This window comes from Centroberyx gerrardi, chromosome 6 (assembly GCF_048128805.1).
Source record: "Centroberyx gerrardi isolate f3 chromosome 6, fCenGer3.hap1.cur.20231027, whole genome shotgun sequence".
Classification (NCBI taxonomy): Eukaryota; Metazoa; Chordata; class Actinopteri; order Beryciformes; family Berycidae; genus Centroberyx; species Centroberyx gerrardi.
Genome location: NC_136002.1, coordinates 4,515,417 through 4,542,834, shown reverse-complemented (window position 1 = coordinate 4,542,834; position 27,418 = coordinate 4,515,417). Strand labels below are relative to the sequence as shown.

General features: G+C 41.7%; 1 protein-coding gene across 1 annotated transcript; it reads right to left on the bottom strand.

Moving 5' to 3' along the window:
* Positions 1-27,418, bottom strand: pipox (pipecolic acid oxidase). Its single transcript, XM_071905470.2, has 8 exons — positions 27,197-27,418; positions 23,722-23,870; positions 18,214-18,427; positions 14,003-14,185; positions 12,073-12,225; positions 6,843-6,992; positions 4,207-4,282; positions 1-268 (listed from the first exon to the last, which is right to left on the bottom strand). Exons 1-8 carry the CDS (start codon positions 27,332-27,334, stop codon positions 138-140), a joined length of 1,194 nt encoding a protein of 397 aa, XP_071761571.1. The 5' UTR covers positions 27,335-27,418; the 3' UTR covers positions 1-137.

Here is a 27,418-nt window from a genome sequence, read left to right as displayed (position 1 = left end):
TCGGTGTGATGGCATTTTACAGCTTAGTGCATAATTACCATAACATTCCCAAATTTTACGACTCATTAATACAGACATCTTTTTCGTTTGAATCATAGATGTTCCATTGGGGATATAAAAAGCATCCGGTCCTGGCTCTACAGAGCTGCTTTAGACTTTGCCTGGAAGCGTCTGATTCTGAAAGGTGAGAGGTCATAGGAGGGCACTTCTCCCTGGCTGAGCTCGCACAGCAGCTTGCCGACGATTGGTCCAAACTTGAAGCCGTGACCTGGGGAAGAGATGTACCTACGGGTCAACCAACCATTTTAGGTGAATCAAGATCGTAATGTGAGGAAACGCATGCCCCGCACCTTGTGGTTATCCTATAAATAGCCCGCGTCTCACGCCCCTTTGTCTGAGTCAGGCAGTAGGTTTGAGCCCCACATGAGTGAATACATAAAGGAAGAACAGAGCTATTCCACTGGCTGTCACTGGGCATCTATTCACTTTGGTGAACCGAGACCAAACGCTAAATTAAGGGAGATTTGTCCCTTCTGTGGGTGATGGGTGTATGTGCTCGAGCCCAGGAGTGAGACGAGGAAGTGGCTATTTTCGAGATGCAGCCTAATTCAGCTTGTTGCTAAGGTCTGAGAGGCAAATTGTGAATGTCAACAGGGCTTGAGGAATGCAGCACACCGCCATCTGACAAAGGTCTCCGAGCTCCTGTGGTTTCTGCCCGGCTTTGAAGTCATAAAAGCTCGGCTCTGACAGTTTGGCCACGTGCATTTTCATCTCGCCGGAGAAGGAGAATGGAAAACCTCAATAGCTGGCCAAACCCACAGGGTGACTTTGTAACCATGGCAACCCCCCAGGACTTGCTTTAAAGCACTTGTGTCGGGCTTTGATGACAAATGCAAGCAGTGAAGGAGGGGGAGGAAGGCAACACGTTTTTTGTTTTTTTTGTATTACGGATAAGCCCTGTGAACTTCTCCAATATGGCACTAAGCGTCTTTGCCACCATAGGAGAGGGGCTGGAGAACGAGTTCTTTCCATAGATCCAGAAGAGCAAATAAAAATAATGGGAGGGCATGGCATGGTAATTCGAACCAATTATTAACACAGACAAATAACATAATTAGTAGAGGCTGAATTGCCTCTTTAAGAGCAGTCTGGTACGGTGTGGATGCAAATACACGCTACAGAGTCACCATGACTGCCCTTGTATTGATTACATGGCTTCTTCAATGACTTCTAACCCCCGCAGAGTAAATTTCCAGCAATAAATGCCCCTGTTATTCCAGCCACTGCCCGCTCCTCTGAAAGCGGAAAATTATGAGCCCAAAATTAATTACAGATATAATTAGCTGAAGGAGACGGCTATGGGAGCAGATGGAAACGTGCCAGGAGACCCCGAAGGCAACTTCCAGGAGAGGACCACTGACACAGAGCGAGGGTGGGCCCGAGCCGGCCTTCTGGGTGCCTCTGCCGTGTTAATTAGAAGAGAACACGAGTCCGGACCCAAAGCGAAGGCTCCTCACCTTTCACAATGGACAAGAAAGTCTCATTAAAAGTTAAGGCTCTGTGTGTCTGGGAGGAAAGTTTGCTGTGTCCGGGGCTTTGAGGGTATTCTGCACAGCTCTCTTCCTGGGACAGTGTTCAATCTATAACAACTTTTTTTTTGTCCCTTCTTTTTATCCCCTTTGTACCGGTTCTTAGATTCCTCGAGTAAAATGACTTGCATTTTTTGGAGTTATCCTACCGTACTATGGCCCGAGTCTATTAAAGGTTTACACTGGCACAAATCAAACGGCAGAAACCGAAGTCTTGTTTTCTGATCTACTAACAGAGCGCACAGGGCATTCGCGCTCGGAAAAAATGGGTCAGTCAGGATGTTGCTTTCCTTTGTGCTTTTTTATTGTAGTATTTGTGGCTGTTCCGAGGGCTGGAGCACAAAACAGAGGGAGGGAAATATGGAAGTTGTCAGTAGATATGATTTATCAGCAGCACAGTTATCTGTTGATTTTGGCCGCAATTTAAGAAGTAGGAAAAGTTTGTCTTAAACCGCGCTATTTAAGGACGAGGAAAAGCAAAGTGTCTTAAAACTTTGCACGGTGATAGTAGTTTGGTGGACGCATCGCCAAAGAGTGTTAGGGAAATAGCCTTTTTGTTAGACAAATAAATAATTACCCAGCGTCATTCTGGAAACAATTACAATGTTAGTTTTTGGATGTTTTGACTATGGAGAAAAACTCAGCCTCTTCAAGCTAAAAGCATTCCTTTGTAATTACTTTGTGGAGAAAATGCTCATTCTCAATTCACCATGTTGTCCATAGGGATACACCTAATAGTTTATCCATCAAAGGCCTAAAATAATATTCTGTTATTGCAATGTATTCTCTTCAACTGACTGTACAACTATACCACTCCAGAAGCCAGTAGCCTGAGTTTTACATCTCCCATCCCTGCCACCTTACTGACAGACCTCTGAACCTAATACAAAGGCCTTTTGATATTTAATCACAGGCTACAGCAAGTTGAGTTTATCGTCATTTGCATTCTTGGGTAAGCTCATTAATAAAAAAAAACACAACTGTAGCGCCCCTGAGTACCAACAACAAGACAACATGAAAACCATTCTGAAAAGAAAATGGAACACAGTCTGCTCAGAACACAGATATTAAAGTAGCAATCCATAATTTTTTTTATTTTTTAATTTGTCTCCATCTTTGGCACTAAGCGCTTACTGCTGTGGTGTTTTTGCACTGAACTTCCTAATTTGACTTTGATATAATTGCCTCAAGCAGGGAAAAATAAGATCCAACATTTTTCGTTTTACAGCTACACATGTGGTTTCTGTGGTGTGAAAGATTATCATCCAACACAGAACTGTCAGTATGCGCCTGGACACACAGAGTGGGGATTGTGGAGGCGGAGCCATTCTCTGTAGATGTCAGGGACTGGCTGGTGGATGCACCCCTCCCATAGCCAAACTGTCTCTGCGGTTCACTGACAACTTCTGTTTGGCTTTTCACCTAATATCACTGAGCCGTTTCCGACGTGATGGTTCTCCAAGGACCAGAGCAAAACATTAACCAAAGGTGTTATCTCCTCCCAAGCTCATTTAATATAAGGTGCCGTATATTGGCTTGTGGCGATTCTGCACCTCCCACACAAGGACATCAGTTTCCTCTTGGTTGAAGCGTTTTCTGGCAGATCAACTGCTGTCTCCATCACAGTGTTTGGAACAGCAAATGTAAAAGCTTTCATGAACTGACTGACTAGACCTACTCACTAGTGATGGCTATGATGTTTGGTTCATCCTTCACTTTGGCTGACCTTTTATTTGCAGGTTCATAGATCTACAGAATTGTTTGTCCTGTGTTCATTTGACCTTGCAGGATTAATTGCAATTTGCAACACTGCGCCACAAGTTGCACCATGTTAGCTCGCCTGCGCCTATCTGCAATTCTAGTAGTGTTCAAAGTAAAATTGGCAACAGTGGTACAGTAGCAAAACTCCTAGCTAGACAAAAGCTTATACTTTACTTCACTGGAGGTTTAAATATGAGCTCAGGTTTCCACTCTGATTTGATACCCCACTTAAAACCTGTCCATACAACGTCTTAAAATACTGACAAAAGGAAACAGTGGTAACATGTCAGCTTTAAAATTGATACAACAGCAGCCATTTTGTGCTAAACATCATATACAACCACAGAACTTGAATGGTTAGAACGGTCCTTCCACCTTTTGCTATGGTCATTTGGCTAGTACAGCATAACATGGTGATTATGGAATTTTAAGGGTTAATTGCTATGGTGACGCAAGTCTGGGCATTAATGCCGTAAAGTGTGGCACTTGCTTGAGAACTGTGCAGATGTGTTTGTTGCCTGAGTGTTTATCAAACTGTAAAAACTCAACCGAAAGCTGACGTTAGGCTAACGTAGCTTTATCACAGACTGCACTTCTCTCTCTAGCTCTTCTGGTCAACATTAGCATGTTAGCAATCCATAGCAGCAAGGAGACAGAGAAGCCCCTTTGGTTCTTGCTGTAAAACCTCTCACCTCAGCGACTTGCCGTAAGACCGTTTACACGGAAGCTAGCCCAGCGATACACATAAAAATGGCCGCTGCTCCGACCATCCTGGAACATTGATTTGAATGGGAATGACTGTTCTATCCATTCAAGTTCTGTGTATGCAACAAACTACCTCAGGTACTGTACATACCTGAGAATCCTGCTCCAATAACAATGTTACTGTAGGTGGGGTGGCAGTCCAGCACAAAATGACGGTCTGGTGTAACCTGCAAAAACAACATCAGAAAATAGAGAACCAGCAAAGTAAAATTGCAATTATAGGGTGCAGATTATAGGAGGAACGTCACTCTCAAAGTAAATAAGGCAATGTTTTGAAACCACATATTTTCAACTTGCTCACAAATGCCAATTGCTGGAGCAGTGGCCAAGTTTCAAGCTAAGTTTGGATGTCTCCTGCTTCTACAGAATTTAGTTTGGATCTCACAGTTTCTGACTTTCTGACTCAGTATTATCCAATAAAGGCTTCACAGCTTGTACACATTCTCTTTGGGTTTGAAAAAATCCCCTGCTTCTTTATTCCTCTATATGGGACTATGAATAGTGAACTCAGCTACAGCAGAATGCCCCTGGATCCATTTGACAAGGACACATACAGCGCACTCTTTTACCATGTAGTCACGTGGCTTTTGAAGATATTCCTGTTTGTGAAAAAAAGTGTAAAATATTGTGTTCTAATGAAAGTGCATGGCATTGCTCTCTTCCCACAGGCTAAAAGGATCTACTGTAGAATATGCGCTGCCCTCTAACAGAGGGCTTACAGAATTTTTTTTAGCATCGCTGTAGCAGACCCAAGCTGTTAAACTATTTCCTCTTATAGGAATAACAGATATTTGAACAAAACGCTTGCTGTTAAGTGGGAAAAGGCCATGACTATTATGATTTTCAGAGGCATTAGACAAGGTCACAGAAATCATGTTTTCCTGGAGCTTCAGTATGTGATCTTTGTAAAAAGCAGTGTGCTGTATTGCTTGAGGGCAAGAATGGCTGCACAAATTCTAACCCTCCCCCACTCTCCCTACACACACACACACACACACACACACACACACACACACACATCCCCCAAGAGTACACAGAATCTCACACCTGTGTATGGCTTTGGGGAATGACATGAGATGTGACAATGAATTAAACACAGACAGCCAGCAACGCACTCAATTCATGTTACCAGCCAGCTTAACAGCCCAATTTATAACCTGATTACCGTATTCACTCTGTCAAGTTGGTAATGCAATCCTGTTACTGGTTGCTTCTTAGCATATAGCATAGCAATAGCAATACATAATTAGGAAAAAACCCCACTATGGGCCTTGTGACAGAGATGGACAGGCATCACAGAACTGGTTGTGCATTAATCAATGGTATTGATCAGGGATTTGTCCTTTGATTAAAAATCAGATGTGGTCCAGGCAGTGTGGTCCACCTCTGATATGATGGATATGATGCAGTTTGATTGATTACATATTTATTGTAGAATTGATCAATACTACACTGGTTGTCTATGGAAAGCCCTTAACCTGAACTGATTCTATCTGATTCCACACAAGTCTGCATGAGTATGCTTTATCATTATTCAGTCCCTCCAGGAACTTGCGATTTTGCAATTGCAATAATTAACGCAAATTCAAGAAATCTCCGCAATATTTGCGAGAGCTTGCAGTTTTGCAAAATTGCCGCAACTTTTCCGCATGAAATGGCCAAATCAACAGACCGCTTGTGATTTGGACCAATTGTCGCATTCGGTGTCGTGGTAACTTACGTCATCGCAGCACGCATTCAGGTGGAAGATGAACAAAACTCACCTGCCAACAAAAATTACTGCCATAGACCGTGCAAAACAAAACAAAAGCAGCAAGAATCGAGGTGAGTGCAAAATTCAAGCTCTTGGAAGAGTTAATAGCTTAAACGGAGAGTGGGAGAGAATAAGGGGAGGCTGTGTGTGTGTGTGTGTGTGTGCGTGCGTGCGTGTGTGTGAGTGAGAGAGAGAGAGAGAAAGAAAGAGAGAAAACATTTTTTTTTTCTTTGCTTGCAATTTTTCCCAATTCCCGCAATTTTACCGCAAAAGGAGCACATAAAACCTCGCAAATTGTATCGCAATTTTTGAGAAAAGCCACAGCAAAATCAAGCATTTTTGGCCGCAATAATCACAAAAAAACTCTGCGAAATCCTGGTGGGACTGATTATTAATATTGTGTGTTTCAATGGAGAGTTTTAGTGTCTCATGGTCAAAATGCTGTTCCAGAGGCTTTTCCACCCTGACAAGAATACAATTCTGGTGGAAACACTGAATACTTTTGGATTGTTTTGGGGCATAAAATGGTCAAAGATATTTAATATGACACAAAATATCGGCCATTGGCAGCTTCAATCTAAAAAAATATCAGTATCAGCCTTCAAAAAGCCACATTGGTGGAACCCTAACATGGTTGTTTATGCTAATGATCAGTGATTGGGTGGAATCAATAGCAAAGCTAGAGCCTTGCACTGTATGAAACACAGCAGCTGTAAAACACTCTGGTGTGTAGATTCTGGAAAGGAGTCTCCCTTCCTGGTTTGGTAATGTTGTTTTTCTAAAGGGGTGAGCAATCTGGTTTCTACTACAGTAGAAATGAACGTGTAATAAGTTGGAAAATACTGCTATATTCCTGTAAAGTTTGTTTGTAAAATTCCCTGATATTCCGACTTCCCCTCTCAAAGCTCCATGATAGTCCAGGAATTTCCAGGACCAGGTGTGAAGCCTGGAGTCAGACAGGCACTGATGCTGACCGTGTACATGCAGCTCTCCACCACGGCGGGTTCGGGCACCAGGCCGGGGAAACAGCGGGCGATGTAGCGCTGCAGGAGCTCGATATCGGACCGGTCTGTCTGCTTGTCCCTCTCGTCCGGGTCTGTCTCGCTGCCCGTGTGGTAGCACACCTGGACGCATGGATTCACATCATAACGCAGTTCATAGTGAGATTATTTCTATATAAAACAATGTTATATCATGGCAGATAAAAGTTCAAAAGTTGTTAATGTGACACATATTCACATATCTGCTTCTTCAGTTTCCTGTATCGCTCTCATTGTAATATACTGATACTGTACTTTTCATAATGGGTCCACTATTTCATAGTGTATACATATTGGTATTTATTTGAATTTCTATACTTTAATGTTTATACATACTTATATTTATATATAGCACATACATATTCGGTAATCCATACTTAAGTAGGCAATCGATTCTGTAAGTAACATCTGCAAATAAACCCATACATGTAAGTAATAGAAGTAATCCAGTCTGATTAAAAGGGCTACATGTATCATTTTACCATTAATAAATTACCACATTCATTTTGAGACATTAGTATAATTAATGTTAACAAACAAGACCATTGCCAAGAACATTGACAGCCTCTACTGGCCTTTACTACAGTGGCCATTTTAGGACATCCTCAGCCACATTTGTCATTCGCAGATGTACTTTGTCAGACTCAGATGGACTTACTCCATCTTTCTTCAAACTACATCTAAGTTTGACAAAGTACAGCTAAACCTGATACAGCTCCACCTAAGTCTGACAAAAGACATCTAAACCTGACTCAAGTCCATCTAAGTTTGACAAAGTATAGCTAAACCTGAAGCAAATCCATCTAGGTCTGACAAACTCCATCTACAAATGATGAAAAAAGTGTCAATGTCCTAAAATGGCCACCGTACTTTACAGCACATTTTACATTGTATACCACTGAGTCAGATTTGGAGGGAAATCTGTTGGATTGCTTTATGGCACAAAACAGGAAGAGGGCGCTGTTCTTCCAGAGCAAACGGAGCTAAAGCTTTCAGAGTTTCTGGCAGCAGATGGTGGAAGGAGTGAAAGACTGATGGAAAAAAATCAGTTTTATCTATCAGCTTAAAAAAGAAGATAACCCCTCTACAAAATAATGCAAATACAGGCTTATTATTATTAATTTCTCTCATTCATTTTATTCATTTTTAAGTAATTTCCTTTCAAAGTAAGTTAGACGGGCATAATATTAGACATCAAGACATACAGTAGCACCAGTGACTGTGTCTCAGAGTGAATAATGTGATGTAGCATCGCCATCTGTCCCCCCCTCCTTTGCATGCATGTGGTCTGCTATTAGTCTGTGAACTCCTGCTGGCCCACCATAATGCTGAAAATAGAGACGTAATATCAAATGAAAGCAAACCAAAGCTGAACTAACACCCAGAACTAATCTGAAGTTTTGGATCTGTTGAGGTAGGACAAATATTGTAGACATGTGACTTTGAAGCACTACACTTGCAGTTCAAAGAGCCCAACTATGGTTTTGAGCGCTACTGCGGCAACTTTTTAACTCCAGCGCTGCGCTTTTCAAAAGCCAAAATTCTGCCTGGGCAAGTTGAAATGAGACACTTCACTCCTCTATAGTCAGACGCGATAAAACAGTACGCGTAGGTCCTGTTTTTAATGTTCTATCCCATCTAACAAAGGCTTTTATTATTCATATCCACACATATAGCCAATTTTTTAGAGTGTTTAAAATTAAGTAGGGATTTTATGCTTTGGGAGATACATTTTAATTCAAAATATAATAAAAACAAAATGTCACTATTGCCATCTGTTGTTGACAAGGTTTCATACTCTGCTCATAAATGTCACATCTCAATTTAGGGACTATAGAAAATCCTGACTTTTCCAGTCGTATTTACCCTCTTGTTCTTTCTTTCTTTCTTTATTTGTCCACCCAAAACTTTGGACTTGCATAACTGTAACATTTGTTCAGATTCATTCAAACTTTAAATTGTGCAGCTACTTGCGGAGATGTGCTGAATCAAAAGTAAATGTTTCAAAAGGTCAGAACTTTGCAACAGTTGGCCCTAGAGACACGAAACTTTGCACACACGTCCAGCTCTTCTTGTTTTACAAATCTGCATCTTGGACCACCCAAGGTCAGCCATATTAGAATTTTTGTTATTTAAATGTAAGTTTTTTTTTACGTTTTTTATAGTAGGTTTCTTCAATTTTTGACCTATTGGCACGAATGGATACACAACTTCAGAGGACCAAGATACAAAAACTGATGTAACCCATTTTTGATATCTTTTATCGTTTGGCTATTCTTAACCAGTGAAGTTGCTAGCATTTGTGGCCCATCACAAAATCATAACTTAGTGGTAGTCTGTCCAATCATCATTAAACATCATTAAACTCAGCACATGAGTGTATTATAAGCATATACTGTATATCAAGCCAATTTTAAATCAGTCGACAGGGGGCGCCAGAAATGCCAAACACTGGTATCTCTGGTTATATCTGGTTGACCAAATGTTCTGAAATGTGGTGGTTGATCAATGTGGGTGTGGCTTATCAGATCATGTTTTATGGCCCTATTTCCTATGAAATTCTATATGCTACTGACCTAAAGCGCTAATGATACGAATTGGTGTCCCAACAAATATGACTGTGATTAGACACATGGTGGCTGTAGCTGGTGCTCAAATGTAAAAAATTCAAAAGGTCCCCAGTAAACTTCCAATCAGGTCATTGTCTTCAATGTCACTTAATCATTCCTTTCTTGGTAATTTGTGTTTTCAGTTATTTGGTGTCTGTTTACATATCTGTGTGTGTGTGTGTATTTAAGCATGTAAGTCAGTTTGTATGCATGGAGCTATGTAATTAGGTGATCATGTGTGTAGATATATATGTACGTTTGTATTTACTGATGCAACAATTCGTGTGCTTTCAGCCTGCCCACAGTTTCATGTGAAACTACAGTATATCTTCTAGTTTATATTGTTCATGCGCACTCATCTTGTAAATTTTGATATTTCTCAGAGTACATGAAGGCAGCATAATGTTCATGTGTCAGGTCGACTCGGCCCCAATTTATGCACAACACAATCAGTCAGCTCAGCGTATGAAAGGTAGGACGTACCAAAGTAACACACACACACCCCCACCCCCCATGCCCCCACCTCACACACACACACACAGCTGTATGGAGCCGCCCAGCCAGTCTATAGCAGAACCACCAAACAGCATGGGGCTTTTTTACATTTTTTACATCGGTGCTGCTGGCCTCAGCGCCGGCCCACAGGTCGACCAGCCCACTGGGAAAACTCCCGCTGCTCCAGATGGCCAGTCTGCCCCTGATTGGTGGTCATAATTCTTCCTTTGTCTTATTTACCTGAAGCGCTCCCTGCACAGTTTTCTGTTTGAATGACTTTTATCTTGTTTATAATCCTAAAAATACACATGACATTTAATCAATCAAAACACCTCTGTGGTAAATGATTAAACATAAATTTGAAATCTTATCATTAATTAAAGATGAAAGCTACACTCACCGAGCACTTTATTAGGAACACCATACTAATACTGGGTAGGTATCAGCTTTCAGCTCAATGTCAACCGGCTACCAAAGTGACATCCGCCTCCAGGTTGGACGTGTTGCATTCTGAGATGCTTTTCTGCTCACCACAGCTGTAAAGAGGTTATCTGAGTTACTGCTGCCTTTCTGTCAGCTCCAACCAGTCTGGCCATTCTCCTCTGACCTCTCTCATCAACAAGGCGTTTCCGTCCGCAGAACCGCCACTCACTGGATGTTTTTGGTTTTTCGCACCATTCTGTGTAAACTCTGAGACTGTTGTGCGTGAAAATCCCAGGAGATCAGCAGTTTCAGAAATACTCAAACCAGCCCGTCTGGCACCAACAGCCACGCCACGGTCAAACTCACTGAGATCACATTTTTTCCCCATTCTGATGCTTGATGTGAACATTAACTGAAGCTGCTGACCTGTACCTGCATGATCTTATGCATTGCACTGCTGCCACATGATTGACTGAATGGATAATTGCATGAATAAGCAGGTGTACAGGTGTTCCTAATAAGGTGCTCGGTGAGTGTATATGCCTTCACTACAAATATTCCTTGGGACTGTACCAGGGCCGGTTTTAGCCTGCTATATGGTGGGCTGGTAGAAATAATAGGTGGGCAACTTGGGCGGTAGGTAGCCCAGAGGTTAGAGAAGCAGACTAGTAGTCCGAAAGTTGCCGGTTCGAATCCCTGGCCAGATGGCACAAAAATCTGTCAAAATGACAGCTGGCAACCGGAGAGTTGTCAGAGTCAAGATCAGATGTTCCTGCCATCGTGCCCTCAGGCCTCTCCAGCTTATGGCTGTGTGTTTGTGTGTTCAGTGGAGGGCAGATTGATTTACCCTAAAATAAAAAAATTCCTTCATCCAGATTTTAACATAATCAACTCCATAACATTTCTTTTCATTGGATGAGTTTAGTTCTCAAATAAAATTAAAACCTAATCCAGTGAGACTTCACACCATAGCCAATATTTACAAAAATAGAAGGTAGTCTTATTTGAATAAGACTCAAACTGAAAAGTGACAAAGAAAACAACTTTGAAAGCAGATTGACTTACCCTAAAATAAAAAAAAACGAGAGAGAGAGAGAGAGAGAGAGAGAGAGAGAGCAGCGGTGGTCGAGCGAGCTAGAGTGAATGAAGAGAGGGAGCGGTGGTAGCGAGAAAGCCGGTGAATCAGAGAAATAAAACGTTATTTTCTGATTGTTTCACAGCGGTTATGTTCTAAAGCACAAATAAACACGCCCACACCCCCGCACACCTCTGCACAACCCTGTGGGAAGTGCCGCAATGCCTGATTTGGTATGAATACGGCCACTCTCTGTGCAGCGGACGGGTCTGCTTCAGAGCTCTGTGTGTTTGTGCCTGAACACGACGAGAAGGGGGGGTGGGCAGTGGGCGACTTTGGAGGCGGGCTGTAGGCTGCCCACCCAATCAGAAGTTAGAAATGGTACTGGTATTTTCTGTGCTATTTTTCCATTGGCTGAACAAAAAAAAAAAAATGTTCTTAACTTTTGATTGGGTGGGCAAGACGCATGTTTGGGTGGGCTGAGCCCACTCCTGCCCATAGCTACCACCAGCCTTGGACTGTACAGACTCTGGACTCTGGAGGATCCTGCACTGGGACGCACCTTAATCAGGCCTGGGTACTCGTTGGACGGGAGGCCATAGATGTGATCTTTGGCCTCCTTACACTCCACCTGTAGGAAGCAGGGAAAGCGGCACTTCACGTCGTACGACCCGGGAAGCTTCTCCTTCCAGTAGCAGACGTTGATCCTCACCACCTGCAGCAATGAGGGCAGGAACACGGTCAACACCATCAGCACCAACCAAGGGCTTAGAGATCTGGTTTTAATTAAGGATCTGATGCCATTTTATTAAAATTTTGATCTGCTCCAGTCAGTGTCATCCATGTCTGATATGATGGATATGATGCAGTTTGAGTGATTTCATGTTTATTGTAGAATTGATCAATATTACACTGGTTGTCTATGGGAAGACCTTAGCATGAATTGACATTTTGATCAGAATCCACACAAGTATGAATGAATATGTAAAATGTTTCAAAGGCTTTTCCACCCTGACCTGAAATTCTGGGGGAAGCGTTGTAATTTGTGTATTTTTTTTTACATGAAAAGGATCACATTTAAAGATACTGAATATTGGCACAAAACATAAACTCGGTATCAGCCTTCAAAAAACCCATAGTGGTTGAACCTTGAACATACATACTTGCGTACAGATCACCATCCTCCTCCTTATCGTTTTTTTCTCTCTAATAGAAGTGCAATTACAAAAGTAGCACTGTGACGGTGAAGTGAGAATGAGGATTTAATGAAATGTACACATGGCGGTACAAATTACGTCCATCCAAGGGTGGTAATAATAAGGACACAATGTTCAGGAGCTTTCAGTGTAATGAACTAACCGGCCGTGCTCTCATTCCCAGGGACCATAAAAATTCAGACGGCAGCGCTCCAGCGAGCCAATGAGCTCATAGCCTGCGCTTTTCTACCAGTTCAGTCAGGCATGGCGTTCCCCAGGCCCCCCAGCCTGCTAGCCTGAATAATGCAATTCCAATACCAACTCCAATTCTCCACTCAAACAGCTGTCTGGTTGTTTTTCCATCACCTTTTCTTTTCGGGGTGTGTGGCATATTGCGAGATGGGAGAGATTGCCTTGCTGACTAAGGCTTCTAACCTACATGTGTTTAAATATACAGTAGTAATGCTTTTGTTTCTAGTAAAACCACATAATACAGTAGATGGCTGTTACAGAACCCGTGCAGTGATTAGAATTCAGTCAAGAAAAGCTTGCTATGGATTTCTAATGCGTGGAGTGTCAGTTTTTTGTTAGTCTAAATTGTTATAACAGTTTTCTCTATGCCATTTCTTACTGGCCTTCATGTTCAAAGCCAAAACATCTAGTTAAAGATGCACTAGGCAGTGACACATTGGTGAATTTCATTACACTCAGCACTTTAATGTTTACCAACCTGGCCAGTCTGTAATCGCTTTGTACCGGAGGATACTGAGCTATCTTGAGTTAATGATATTTAAGTTTTTAAAACAAGTAAACCGTTAACATGTTGTTGGTGTTTTTTTCTATTACTAAAAGGTCAGTCTTCTTACTTTGGATAATGCTAGTGGCCTATCACGCAACACAGTGTACGTCTGCTAAAGAGTTAGCATGGAGCTTCCTATCACTCAACATAGTGTATGCTAAAGTGTTAGCATGGAGCCTCTATCACTCAACATAGTGTATGCTAAAGTGTTAGCATGGAGCCTCTATCACTCAACATAGTGTATGCTAAAGTGTTAGCATGGAGCCTGCTATCACTCAACATAGTGTATGCTATAGTGTTAGCAAGGAGCCTACTAAACAAAACAAACAGATGTGGATGACAGTGACTGGATGAAATCAGATTTTTTAATAAAAGGCCAATATCAGCCCCATAGTGACGTAAACTGTACTTGTAATGGGAGTGGCATTATAATGTGACACTATATATGGCTGTAATGGAGGTTGTAATCCCATGTGGGACTACAAGATATTGAATACCTGTAGTGGGAGCTGTAGTCCCACGTGGGACAGCACGGTGTTAGCCCAGGCTCCAGCGGTGATCACCAGACTCTTGGCTCGGTAAACACCACTAGAGGTTGATACTGTCACAACAGGGCCTGGCTTAATGTCTGTTACCTTCTGTCCATCCTTTATAACCCCGCCCAGCTTCTGAAACTGCCCCTGGCAAAAGAGAAGGGCAGACCATGTGTTATTGGAAATCCTTTGGTTTCTCCAGTATTCCAATTGGTGCTTCCAATAGGTCTACATCTATCCATACCCAAATACCATTCAATTTGATGCTGCCAAATTTTTCCATTCATTTGAGGGAGCAGGTTTTGGAATTGAAGTATTAGTATTATGTATTATGGTATTATGGTATTCACATGGAGCTACCTTGTCTATGTACAAGACAATAGTGTTTAATTCTGAGTTGAACGTGCTGAACCTGTCCAAGGCTGGGGCTGTCCTGCCAAGTGGCTGAAACAGGAATATGGCAGTAAGTCAATCTGCTGAACCAGAGGGATCCCAGCAAACATTTAGATGTCGAATAGATGTTGATGCAACAGCCTGTGCCAATGTTGAAAACCTGTGTCAATACAACGCCAAAATAAAAGCTGAGACGACATCCATTGTCTCCTGCAGCTGCTACCCTAATTTTTACAGTGTTATTATATTGTGAAAATATTCTGCTCATTTGGGTTGATATTGAACTTGGCCACCTCCTGCACATCGCCGTCCATCAAATGCTTGCCTGAGAGGGTTTTTAAATGGCATTGCTTTTATATTTTCTATTGCTTCCTATGCTTTCTATCAGAGGGAGCGCTCTTTGTACCATTTAGTATGATCTATAACACCAGTAGGAGTATTAATGAGTGAAACACTGTGCATTAGTGGAATATATTAGCAAGTGTCTATACGTAGAGTTACTGTACAGTCTGCTGCTCAAAGGCCTGAAACGGTGATAAATTATGAACCATATATTAAAACTATTTATGCCTAATAATTTTGGAGCATTTGCAGAAATGTTGATTAATATGCATTGCCTAGGATTTGACAACTGTGACATAGCTGGATAAGCACAGAAATCAGAACTTGAACTAATAATGAGGAAAATCAGATGAGTTTGATTTCTGAGCAGTTACACCTCCTTCCTGCACACACACACATAAGAGAGAAAGAAAGTAAGAAAAGAAAAAGCCCACACTAAGAAAAGGGAATGAGGCAGATCAATAGTGGCATATAGTAAAACAGAATATTAAAGGCAGGAGGCTATCAAAGTAAAGAGCCACGCCATGAAAATGCACGCAGCAATCATCAACCCATCTATTATCCATCTATCACTACAAGTTGTAATTTATACTTGACTGCAGCTTCACAAAAAGAGGTGAACAATCTGTCCAGTCAATTGAAAATGGCACCGCACTGAAATAACAAAACAGTGTTTTGTGCTTGACCTGGCAGCCATAGAAGAGTCTGTTCTCCTCCACTGCTTTGTTCAATACTGACAGAGCCCAGATAATATGAATTCATTGCTTAAAAATATTCCTGATGTGAGCTATTATTAGGTTAAAACAGTGGGCCTAAAATATGTTCAATTATCCACATCTTGGTTTTAAAGTATTTTTGAGCCTTATGCTCTAACTAGTTTTCGTACGTGATGAAATCAGAAAATGTATTGCTACATTAATCTTTTATTGCTTCCACATGCCCAACCTCTCTAGGATTTTCGTTATAGTGCCATGGTTTACAGTCCAATGTTAAATTTTGTATGGTAGATTTCTTAATACAAACCACAGGTCTCTGCCATAAACTGTGGAAAAGATATGAACATGAGATTATATGAACATTAAATTATGTATTTTTTTTACATTCTACATAACTTATCTGAAAAGGCCATGCCTCTCAGAATGTAAGTGATTCAGCATATTCAGCATGTTGAGCACTTTAATAACCTTGAGCCTGATCATTAGAAATGAATGTTCTTCATATAGCTCCATGACGACTATAGTAGCAGCAGTACTGCATGAAGCCTAATGGACAACTTACATTTTTCTAATGTTCCCTTCTTCTGTATGGTGGATACTTATTTCTGGAGCGAAAGTCTTGAATTCTAATTGTGCATAAAGCACATCAGCCACCTGTACGGATGTCATTCATTCAGCCCATCCCACTTTGCAAGGACACAAATTTGGGAGAAGACAGCTGCGCCACCAATGCAGGATAGAGGAGTGAATTTAGACTGAAGTCACGATAGCTGGTATTTTTCCACCCTTAAAGGACAAGTTGGGCGATTTTGGACCTATATAGAACTTGCCTCTTACATACCTGTAGTACTTGGACCCACAGACAATATTGGCTCGTGAATCATCTGTCAGTTGAAACGGTGAGCTCTGTTGCTAGGCCTCTTGCTGCTAACAATGAGTCCAAATTGGGTTTGTCTCTAAAAAAGCCAGTCTGTGAAAACGATATGGAGACCAACCGACATATTTCTATCCATGGCCCGGAAAGCAGCAGCACCGCACCATTTCCACTCAGTGGATCGTCTTGTACCAAACTCTACTGTTTACAATCTGAACTGATTGTCTCCAAAACTAGATCACTCCGCCAGTAACGACCTTTCACCCCACAGCAGTCTGCGCTGATTTCCTGATTAGTGATAGTGTGCGTAATGGTGGAACGGTCTCACGTTTACTCTCAACTCCCTGTGGAGTCATTGCAAGAGGCCTAGCAATGGAGCTCGCTGTTTCAACTGACAGCTGACTCTGGAGCCAATATTCTCTGCGGGTCCAAGTACTACAGGTATGTAAGAAACAAATTATAAGTCCAAAATCACCAAACGTATCTTTTAAGGCAGGGACTTTTTTTGCAGCTGTGGTTGGGGAGGAACCTCCATCATATCAGAGACATATGGGGCCTCATGTATAAACAGTGCGCACGTACAAAAAGGTTGCGTACACTGGTTTTCACGCACACGCGGGATGTATAAAAATGAACGTGATGTGAGAATGTGCGGGCTGTCCCGCACATTCAAATACAAATTATTTCCGCTGATACACCATAATAGTTTGGTTATTTATGTGGATAATGTTTAAGATTAGAAAGGCCAAAACCCATCTGGCATTGTCATTTTCAATTGTTAGTTCCTCCAACACCGGAAAATGCAATTTTTTCCTCCTTCCATAACTTTTCCTAAATATGAGGGTTTTAAATGTATGAAAAAAGCCACTTAGGAAATAGATACAGGCACTCTCTGCTATATCGCCGCGTTGGTTTGTGTGAATGCGCATCTCTCTTTCCTCTGGCTCGCTTCAAGTAGGTCTGACTTATTGAGCGCAATGAAAACCTAGTGAAACTAATTTCCCACAGATGACATCAGACCTTACTCACAATGCCAAACCAAGATCACCAGTAAACTGGACAGTTTTCTTTGTTAATGTGACATGGAGATGGTAACGCACAAGAAAACGCAGTGTCGGGTGGGCAGATGCACTCGGAATAAGTCCTGGAACAACTGTGTGATGTCCAAATGATTTGTGTGTAGTACCTGCTCACACAAACCACCGAAGTTGTGCGCTGACTGCGGGACTGAACGGTAAGAAAGGAAAGGCCACCCGTGCGTAAAACTAAAAAAAAATAGTGTAGAAAAAAATGCCACAAATGGAAAAGCACATTGCCATATTTGGAGCGGCAGCACTGCGAACACTGGACATGTCACATTATATGGTTTTGTTTTTAATCTTTGAATCAGTTCAATTGTGCAATTTTACCTTTATTTACAATAACACTGCATGCGTAAAAGCACATTGGAAATATTTGGAGAGGGAAGCACTGAACACAGGCACATTCACCATCGTTTTTGACAAGAAGGTGACAAGAAGGGCGTATTTATAGTCTTTTGCATAGTTAATTCTGGGAGGAGACAAGGCGGGGTGAGAGGCTCGTGCATGTGTGCTCAATTTCACGTTGATTGGGATGTATAAAGGAAAGGTGCGCAGGACCTGGCGTGCGCACGGTTTTATACATCCGGAGATTTCTGTGCGTACTTTTCAATTTTTGTGAGTACGCCATATTTCAGTATGAAATCTACGCAGTCTTTTATACATGAGGCCCCTGGTCTTGACTGAGTGACATCAGTTCATAAGGATGACATGCTTTAATGCACATGATATACTGTATCGCCATCATTCTGAATGCCATTTGCTCTCTACCTGGACAGTCTTGAGTGCACGGTCTGCATACAGCACTCCGGCAGTTGTGTCCACCAGGGCTTCATCTCCATCAGACAGGTTGACGTGGGGGATGTGCTGGCTGAAGTCCTCACGTTTCAGGATCACTGTGGGAACCAGGTTCCTCTGCAGGGTGTTCTTGATCAGCTGGTAATCCGGAGCCTTCTCTGGTCCCATCACCAGGAGTCCTGTTCGTCTGAGAGGGGAGATCATGGGTCATGTGAGTAGCAGTGGCATCAACATGCCTGCCGTCCCTGCCTGTAGTGCTTGAGTCCGGTCTCCAGTGTTTTTCTCCTTCATTTATTTTCTCCCCAGCACAAACAATGTAAGAGATTATACCTGTGTATATAGGGTTAGGGTTATAGCCTGTGTAATAGCCTGTGTATAGCCTGTGTAATAGCCCTCCTATTGATTAGTCAAAATCCTATCCATTGATTAGTCGGATGTTGAAGGGTCTAGTACAGAGCTACAGATAGATCTACATCTTTGTTGATCCTTAAGAACCTCTTATTTTTACATATGGAAAGACATGTACGCTGTCTACTGCCTATTTTGGTCTTGACTGTGACTCAACTGGACTTTGTCTTGACAGACAAAGTGTCAACTGGGCTGTGTCTACCTGGATGCTTAAAGTAAGCTCAGTGATGTTAAAGCTGCTATGTGCATCAATTTCAATCATCAATATATCGTTGTCAAATGAATTGTGATGCCATGGTATATTTACTGTAAACAAATGGTGGAGACAATTGAACTCTATCTCAAGCCAGTGGTATTGTCAGTACTAGTGTTTCTCAAAATTAAGACCACATTTCCCATAAACCCCATTGCTTCCTGCCACCCCTCCCCCTCTCTGAAGAAGATAAACATGTTGGAAGGGATGTTTCCATCGGCCTTTCACTCCTTCCACCATCTGCCCTTGCCAGGAATTCTGAAAGCTTTAGTGCCGTTTGTGCTGGAACAACAGCACCTCCTTCCTGTTTTGTGCCGTAAAGCAATATCCCTTTGTGCCATGAAGCAATCCAGCAGGTTTATCACCAAATCCAACCCGGTGGTACACAATGCAAAATGCCATGTAGAGGCCGGTAGAGGCTGTCAATCTCAGCCATGGTCTCATTTGTTTGTTTGTATTTTAACCAGACAACATTGATAAGAATAGAATGAAATTGAGTGCTGCATTGAATGAAGTTGTCGGTTTGTTTGACTTTTATGCAGCTGGGCGATGTGAGCTCAGGGTCGTCTCAACTCAACTCAAACTCCAAGGTTGTGCATGACATACCCCCCTTCCCAGGCACCCTTGAATAAATCATTAAACTTGACAAAGGACAGCGGGGTGGCGGTGTCATTGAAGAAAAAACAGCCTTCTACAAAGAGACTGGGGCTTAAATGCTGTGGGAGAATTATTATGGTTGAAGGGCAGGAGTGTGGATGATATACACTCCACTGCCACCTTCCTAATATTGCACAGTCCATGTCTCCAATGGACCTAATATTCCCTCTTTAACCTGTATCCTCCCTTTCATCTACACCCCCCCCCCCCCCCCCCCCCCCCCCCTTTATGTCTGATTTAGATTTAATAGTTGAATTGGATAAAGAGTCATAGCCGTCACCTGGGTTCACTTGGTCAGACTATTTGATGCAAAGAGCAAGTGTTGCTAATATTCATGTACACTCACGGTCCTGTTGTTGGTGTGTTTGTTGACTGGTTTGGCAGCGCTTTCCTTCAGAAAAACATGCCGAAAAGTGAAGATATGTGCATTGATTTCAGGCAAAACTCACCCATCCTCATCATTAAGGGTCAAGGGGTGGAAACTGCAGTCAATAATACATATCTTTGCACAAGTGTAGATAACTGAAATTGAAGTGTAACACTGACATGTTATGCGAGAAGGGCCAGCAATGTGTTTTCTGCCTCAGGCTAGGTCCAGGTTAGTAGGACACTGATTACAATTGCTTATCAAGCTTATTTACTGTAGAATCCAATTTAACTTTTACTCTTTTACTCTGATCTGCTGGTATGGCAGCCTTGGTGTTAAATCAAAATGGTGCGCTTGACGGATTTGTTAAAGCTGCACTAGGCAGGTTTGCATGTTGCTGGCTCCAAATAGCAGCGGGAGGAAACTGTTTGAAAATTTTGAACATCAAAACCCAGAAATTACGTAACATTCTGTCAGTAAACTGCACACAGCATCGGCGCCCTGCCATCAGCCCTGGCCGCCACCGTGCTCCCGGGAAGCGTCGGCAGTAACGCCGAAAGCTCCATGCTTGCCTGTGTCTCTCTCTCCGCCGACAGAACAGAGGGCTGTCAGGTGGACAGAGCTCACGCATATGCATGGAAATAAACTGCGATATGATATAATTGTATAGATTTTACTTTTACTTTTCAAGCTTCAGTTTGTCACATGCATGATATTGGTCAGCCTGCTTACTGTGTGGGAGAAACGAGCTACCTCACGATCTCAGCAGAGAAACAAGATGGCGGAGAAACGAAACTTAAATTTCTGGCTCTGTGATCCTGTGACTGAGTCCACATGGTTCTCAGGTTCTCATGTCTTTTCAATGTGTGTGTATTGCGTCCAGCCGCCCCCTAGCAGCAGAAGTCAAACTTACAGTGTGACTAACTAACTAACTAACGAACGAACGAACGTACTAACGGACGGAGACCGATCCATAGTCCCCCCTTTGGTGAGGGACAAAAATCTTGCTTAGTGTAGCTTTAAGATGAGCAGTAGGATCTTGGGAGTCTTGCTGGGTAATTTGGGTAAACTGGTAATACAGCAGACAAAGTCAATCCAGCCTGACCTGAGCATCCCCTTCACCCTGATTTCCAGATCCAACCCTCTGCTTCCTCTTCAGATTCCCTTCAGTCAAGTCTAACAGGTATAAATAGTCATTCACTCAACCGGATATTACCCTTCAGGAAAAAAGCACAAGGAGGTAATGACTGTTCTACTTTTTTGCAGATGCTGGTGAAGATGTTGATGTAATGATGTAAATGGTGCAGAGGTAAATGAAAGGGGAGGTTGTTTTTTTATATATATACATTTTATGATTCCACGTTTCCACGTTTATGATTCCACTGCTAATGCTAAGGAAATGCTGTTGTCTTGCCTTAATATTATAGGTCACTGCTGTTTAATTTGGTCACTTTCAAGACCTGCGATGGTACATATGCTTTTTTCATTCACTACTCCATGTAGTATTTGATGATGTTGGCCCATCACTCTTTTATGTTGTTTGTCTTGTGTTTTTACCTTTGCCATAAAGCTAATTGCCCAATTTAGGAAAAAATTAAAAAAGTTTAACCTTGGGGAAGCCATACAACAGTTTAAAACCTGAGGAATAATTATTATGATTGGAAGAGGCAGTGATTGGTTGAAGGTTTTCAATACATGTGAGCCAAAAGGTAACTCCTCCTATTGGATGTATGATGTGAAGGATAGTTACTTAAATGCAGATTGAGAAATGATTGTATAACTAAAACTCCAGAGGCAGAGCTGCTCTGGAAGCAGAAATAATCTCATTGGTTGAGCTAAACCTCAATGGGCGGAGACAAAGAACCACAGTTTTTCAGAGCTCAACTTGGCTAACTGGCATACTTGAATGGTGAAGAAGGAACTCTGGTCAATAATTATATAAATAAAAAATGGGAATGGCAATGATTTATTTTTTTTATTCATTCATTCATGACCATGGCATTCATGAACTTGGAAGGTCAGCAGGCTAGCTGACAGAGTAGCTTACCTAGACAGCTACAGGCTAGTATGGCTAGCTTGAACTTGGAAGGTCAACTAGGCCAACTAGCTAACCTAGATAACTATACCTATGCTTCATAATATTAGCTGCCTGTTATCACTGGGCTTCAGTCTAACGTTACTTAGCCAGAAACGCTATGGCTCATTGGCTCTGCCCATTGAGGTTTAGCTCAACCAATAAGATTATTTCTGCCTCCAGTGTAGCTCCGCCTCTGAGAGATGTTTGTAGATCTAAAACTGCAATTGAATGCTCAAAACTCTGCCCATGAAGTTATGTTAAAACCTCACTTAGCTATCAATATAATCTAAATTTGCTGTATTGTGTCGGTGAAGTGTGATGTGTAAAGAAAAACAACAACAAAATGACCGAAATGCAGCATTATTTACCTTCAAAGGATCCTCAAACTATTGAACTATTGCTGTGTTCATTTAGACTACAACCTGTCATTGTCAATTAACCAATGACTTGTATGGCATCCTGTAAATTAGGTAGTAAATTATCTCTTAGTATGTAATGAGAACCATGTAATGAGAACCATGTAATGACATTTGACTGGATGAACTGTGTACGGCAATACAGTAGAGCACAGCAGCTCCCGCGGTAAGTTATTGAGTCCCAAAGTGAGAGGTTGTGAAACACAGGGTCTAATTCAGTAATCTGCCTGATGGATGGCTGACTTGCCCTTTGCCAGCAGTGTTTTCTAAAGGCTGCTCCAACATCTGTCAGCAGCCATGAGGCATAGACAACGCTAGCTAAAGGCTTCAGCCATTCATCAGAGAATTTTATGAGTACGTCTCCCTGTGTGTGTGTGTGTGTGTGACAAAGAGGAAAGAAAAGGCATGTGAGTGTATGTAGGATCATAAATATGATACATCATCCAGTGCAACCCCTGTCAAACAGCGTGATGGGTGGCACTGGTTGGCAGGCAATTGTTTGTGTGTGTGTGAGAGTGTACACATGTCGGCATGTATGTGGACAAAACAAAGGGGTTGGTAGATAGATTTTAGTTTTGCTCCAACTCATTTCGACGGGTTCCATCTATCCCCGAGCCAGAGAAACAATAGAAGAGGGAGAGGCATTGCTCAAAAAGATTCACACAAGCCTTGCCTCAACATTTCTCATTGTGCTGCAGTCATTTTTTGCCGGCCCAAGGGCACAGGTGGCCTTCAAATGTGGACCCATCAGTCATGAGCTGTAGATGGGTGCGCCGGGGAGGGGGGGGGGAGAGACACACAGTGTGCTCGGGAACATAATGTGGGTGGGGCTGGGTATCATGATCTATTAGCCTCAGACATGCATAATGAATCAATTTGTTATTCAGCTCGCTGGTGCTGACAACAAATAAGGCTGTTCAGAGGTAATACTTCCAGGAAGCTTAAAGTGCCGCTTGAAGGTTGCTCGCACTTTGATGCCACTGTCATATTCATACACACACACACACACAAATACCTTCCCGCTCTGCAAATGAAAATCAGAGGTTTACCGAGATGAAAAAAAAAAGCCCCGTTCCCCCATTCAAAGGCATGGGAGTTGTCTGGGGGTGATTCACTGACGCCGGAGGTAATGAGAAAGTCATGCATTTATGGCTCCCATAGATTGAGTTGCTGCTCGTGTGCGTACATAGCACCTTGAATGTGACAAATCTCAGTGTTCTGGCAAAGCTTTTGTTATGTTCCATTTAATGGCTTTTCTCTCTCTCTCTCTCTCTCCCTCTCTCTCTTTCTGCTGACTGCTTACCTGTACAGTTTGACGTCGGCCTCTCTCTCCAGCTGAGCCCACAGCTGATAGCACTCCTCCATCATGTGGGTGTAGAAGTCCTGCTCATAGGCCTTGCGGATAATGCGGGTCTGGCCATGGGAGCTCCCTCGGGTGTGAGGCAGGATGAACTGAGGAGGCAAACAAGACATCCCGCCAGCTTGCATTGGTTGAATTGGGATTTGACGGATTTGATTTGTGAGATAGAACAATACCCGATTTAAAAAAACAATGTATATTTGACTCGAGGGGATAGCACAAGAAGGTGTTACTTAACACTTACTTAAAACCCAGCTGATTCTTTACACCAAAGGATATCAAAAGGAAGGAAGCTCATTTAGGCTGATAAATTGGCTAAATTTTTACCTAACAATCCTGGCCAGTGCAGCTTTAAGTATGTTTTGAGTGTAAGTATTGCACTTCACAATATTGTAAATCACATCCATTACAGAGTACAGTGCATCGGAAACTGGCCATTTGTAAATTGGCCAATTGTGGCGCCATTAACAGTGAACGGTTAGTCAGCAGAGATGAGGGGAGTAAATCTGGCTTCACCTGGTTCACTCAAAGGAGCGAATGTAGCGGCACACACAAGAAATCTTTTTTCTTTTTTTCTCCTGTGTGTTTTCTCATGTGATATGCCATCCGTTTTGCAGAGCATGGGCACATTACCTCCGACTTTTTGGTTATCAAACAAATCAGGCAACCTTGGGGGGGGGGGGGGGGCAGTCGACAATATATAACTGAGAGATGAATGTAAATCGATGTTTTATGTGAACACATTACATCCTCAGGGCATGAATGAAGAACTTTCTTTCCGATGTTGTGTGAGATGTTGTATGTAACTGCTCTGTGAAGGTCGTGAATGATATTTACAGTATATACATAGTCCCTGGAAATATGTTTTATGAGCTATTCATTCTAACAGTTACTCTCTTAAAGAATGGGTTGAATGCTGCTGTTATAGAGGCCCTGTAATTCTGACTGTAGCTTACCTAAATACAGATGTAACACTCTGTCAGTTCCTGTAGTTGATGTCAGCGCCCTGTGTGATTGATGCCAATTGACATTAGGTGTGTGTGTGTATTCTCTCCCTAATAGATTGTGATGGGTCTACCGATGATACTGTCACTGAGGAAGATGTGATCGAAATGTTTGACACAAAATTGTAATGCGGCGCAGCAATTTGTATTTGGAGCATCTGTAACGAAAAATAATATATTTCTATGCTTTTGTGAAAATGACTGTAGCAGCCTAAAAAGGTTCTCCAAGGATGATGAGGCAAAATTCAAAATATCTGCAGGTTTTAGATGAATAAATTTAAACTCAACAGTCCACATTTAGGCTACTGCTCCTACTACTACCTTGGTAAATACTGAAATTTAAAATCTTCCAGCAACTCCAGGAATAAATGACAAGTACATAAATAACATTATATATCAAATATTATACAGAGTATATCTTCCGTATATTATACAGAAAATATTTTCCCCATATTAAAAGGTAAAACCCAAGATTCTTTAGGACCGACTCATTCACGTATAGAGTACAGTATTTCGAATCGACTCGCCTGAAAGTCAATATTATTTATGAGCTAAATTTTAGGCACAACAACCTTTTCCTACTTTTTTTATTAAAGCTTATTCTTTAAGTAACTTGGTCACTTTCACTTTTACATAAGTAGAATTTTACATTAGTTATTTTACTTCTACTTAAGGAATGTTTCAAGTAACAGTAGGGGAGAGCGGGACTAGTTGTCACATGGGTAAGTTGTCTCAGTGGCTTTATTTCTGACACTAAATATTTAAGAGCCAAAAGTCCAATTACACAATTGTTTACTTTCTTAAGAGGTTACCTATGTTGATTACAGTAGTCTAAGTCAAAACAGTCATACATAAAAACAATTTTGATACCTGAAAGTATATTATGAAAATCTTTGTGTTTTTCTCATAAAGGAATCAAAATGATTATACATTGTGATGTAAGGTGGTGGTAACGGTCAGTTGTCACCTGATAATAAATCTGAGTGGTTTAGTTAAGTGCTCAGTGATGGGACCTTTGTCAGGAAAGCCTGGTTGGGGCACGTTGTCACATTGATTTCAGGGCATGTTGTCATAACTATCCAAATTGTTTTTTGGTTAGAAATATCTTAACATTAATTTTTTTCTGAATAAATATTATTTTGGTACTTGAACCCACAAACCTTTGGCTTGTGTAACAAGTGGCCTCACTGCTGGACCAGACTCACATACTGTCACAGAGGGTAGGCTGCATAGGCATAGGCTAGTATTACTGTTGTCTTTAAAGCTGAACTAAGCGAATTTGAAGCGAAAAAAAAATTTCAGGGATGGGAGGGGGAGAGCACTGCTTTTAAACAGCGAGGGAGGAGACAAGCTGGTTAAAAAAAAAATGAAAAAAGCTACTGAATGGGCCGGGAAGAGCTTCGAGTCGGGCCGCGTTTTGACAACAAGTTTTAGAAAAGAGGTGAAAACAACAACACAGCTGCTGCTGTGTGGATATTAGTTTATATCATTATGTCTCAATGAAATCTCCATATAGCACACATTAGTTTCAGGATTGGTTATAGGGTCTGAAATAGCTTATTGCAGGTTTAAGTGAGTAAGAAGACATATTACATCATAAAACATCAAACTAAATGTGTATTGCATGTATATTAATATATCATACTGTTAGAAATATATATGTATCAGAATGTGTGTTTGTTTGTGTGTGCATCCCAGGATCGGTGAAGGAGGGGTTATTTTACCTGGTGTGTGGTGGGTGTCGTTTTCTGAGTATGTTGTTTTCAATACAAGAGTATGTTTTTCATCTTATATCATATACTTCAGAGGAAATGGAATTGAGTGCACAAACACAGCACACCGGTCATGTGTGATTACATGCCCTAACCCCTAACATGGGGTAAGTTGTCAAGTGGTATTTCATCAGTAATGACTTTTGCTTCCAGTAAGTTATTCAAAATGTAAAAATGACATTTTTTAGAGAAGACCTTACTCTAGCTAGAAAAATATATATTGTATCTCAGTAGTGGGGCACTGCTGAGAAATACACCAATGAGTAAAAAGTGTGACAACATGCCCCGGTCTGCCCTACTTCTGATTGGAATATTTTAATACTCCTTATACCCCTGACACCACTTATGAATCTTTTTACTCTGTCACCCAGATACAGTTTTATTTATCTGCACAATCCCTTTATTCTACATTTTGTAGCTGTATAGTAACTAAAGTCTGTTAATGTTTATACTGGAAGCAATGATGCTTTGCATACACAATATAAAGTCCAATATTGACATAAAGGGAAATAGGTCTTATAGACAGCAGAGAGGCTACAATAAGCAACAAACTTCTGCCTCTATTGCAGGAGAGCTGCAGATTCTTGCTTCCATTAACAGCAAGTCCTATGGAACAGATACAAAGTTTTCTGTGTGACACACCTGCTCCAGCAGAAGAGTCTTCTTGTTCTGTTTTGCAAGCTGATATGCCGTGAAAGAGCCCTGGACGCCAGCCCCGATCACTATGCAATCGTAGTCTTCCTTGGTCGACATTTTGGGTTTATTCAGTACGCAGAGCATGCAGATTCACTTGACCTCTTTTCCAAACGCTGATACTGATACTCCCACTTTCCAAGCAGACCAAAGTGCACCTGTTACAGTTAC

Bases quoted from the DNA above. Each gene is read 5' to 3' on its own strand.
- pipox (XM_071905470.2), bottom strand. From the start codon at position 27,334: ATGCTCTGCGTACTGAATAAACCCAAAATGTCGACCAAGGAAGACTAC. The intron at 18,428-23,721 runs GTAAGCAGTCAG...CTCCCCTCTCAG, and splicing joins GCCGACGTCAAACTGTACAG to ACGAACAGGACTCCTGGTGA. The intron at 4,283-6,842 runs GTCAGCATCAGT...TTGTTTTTGCAG, and splicing joins TGGAGAGCTGCATGTACACG to GTTACACCAGACCGTCATTT.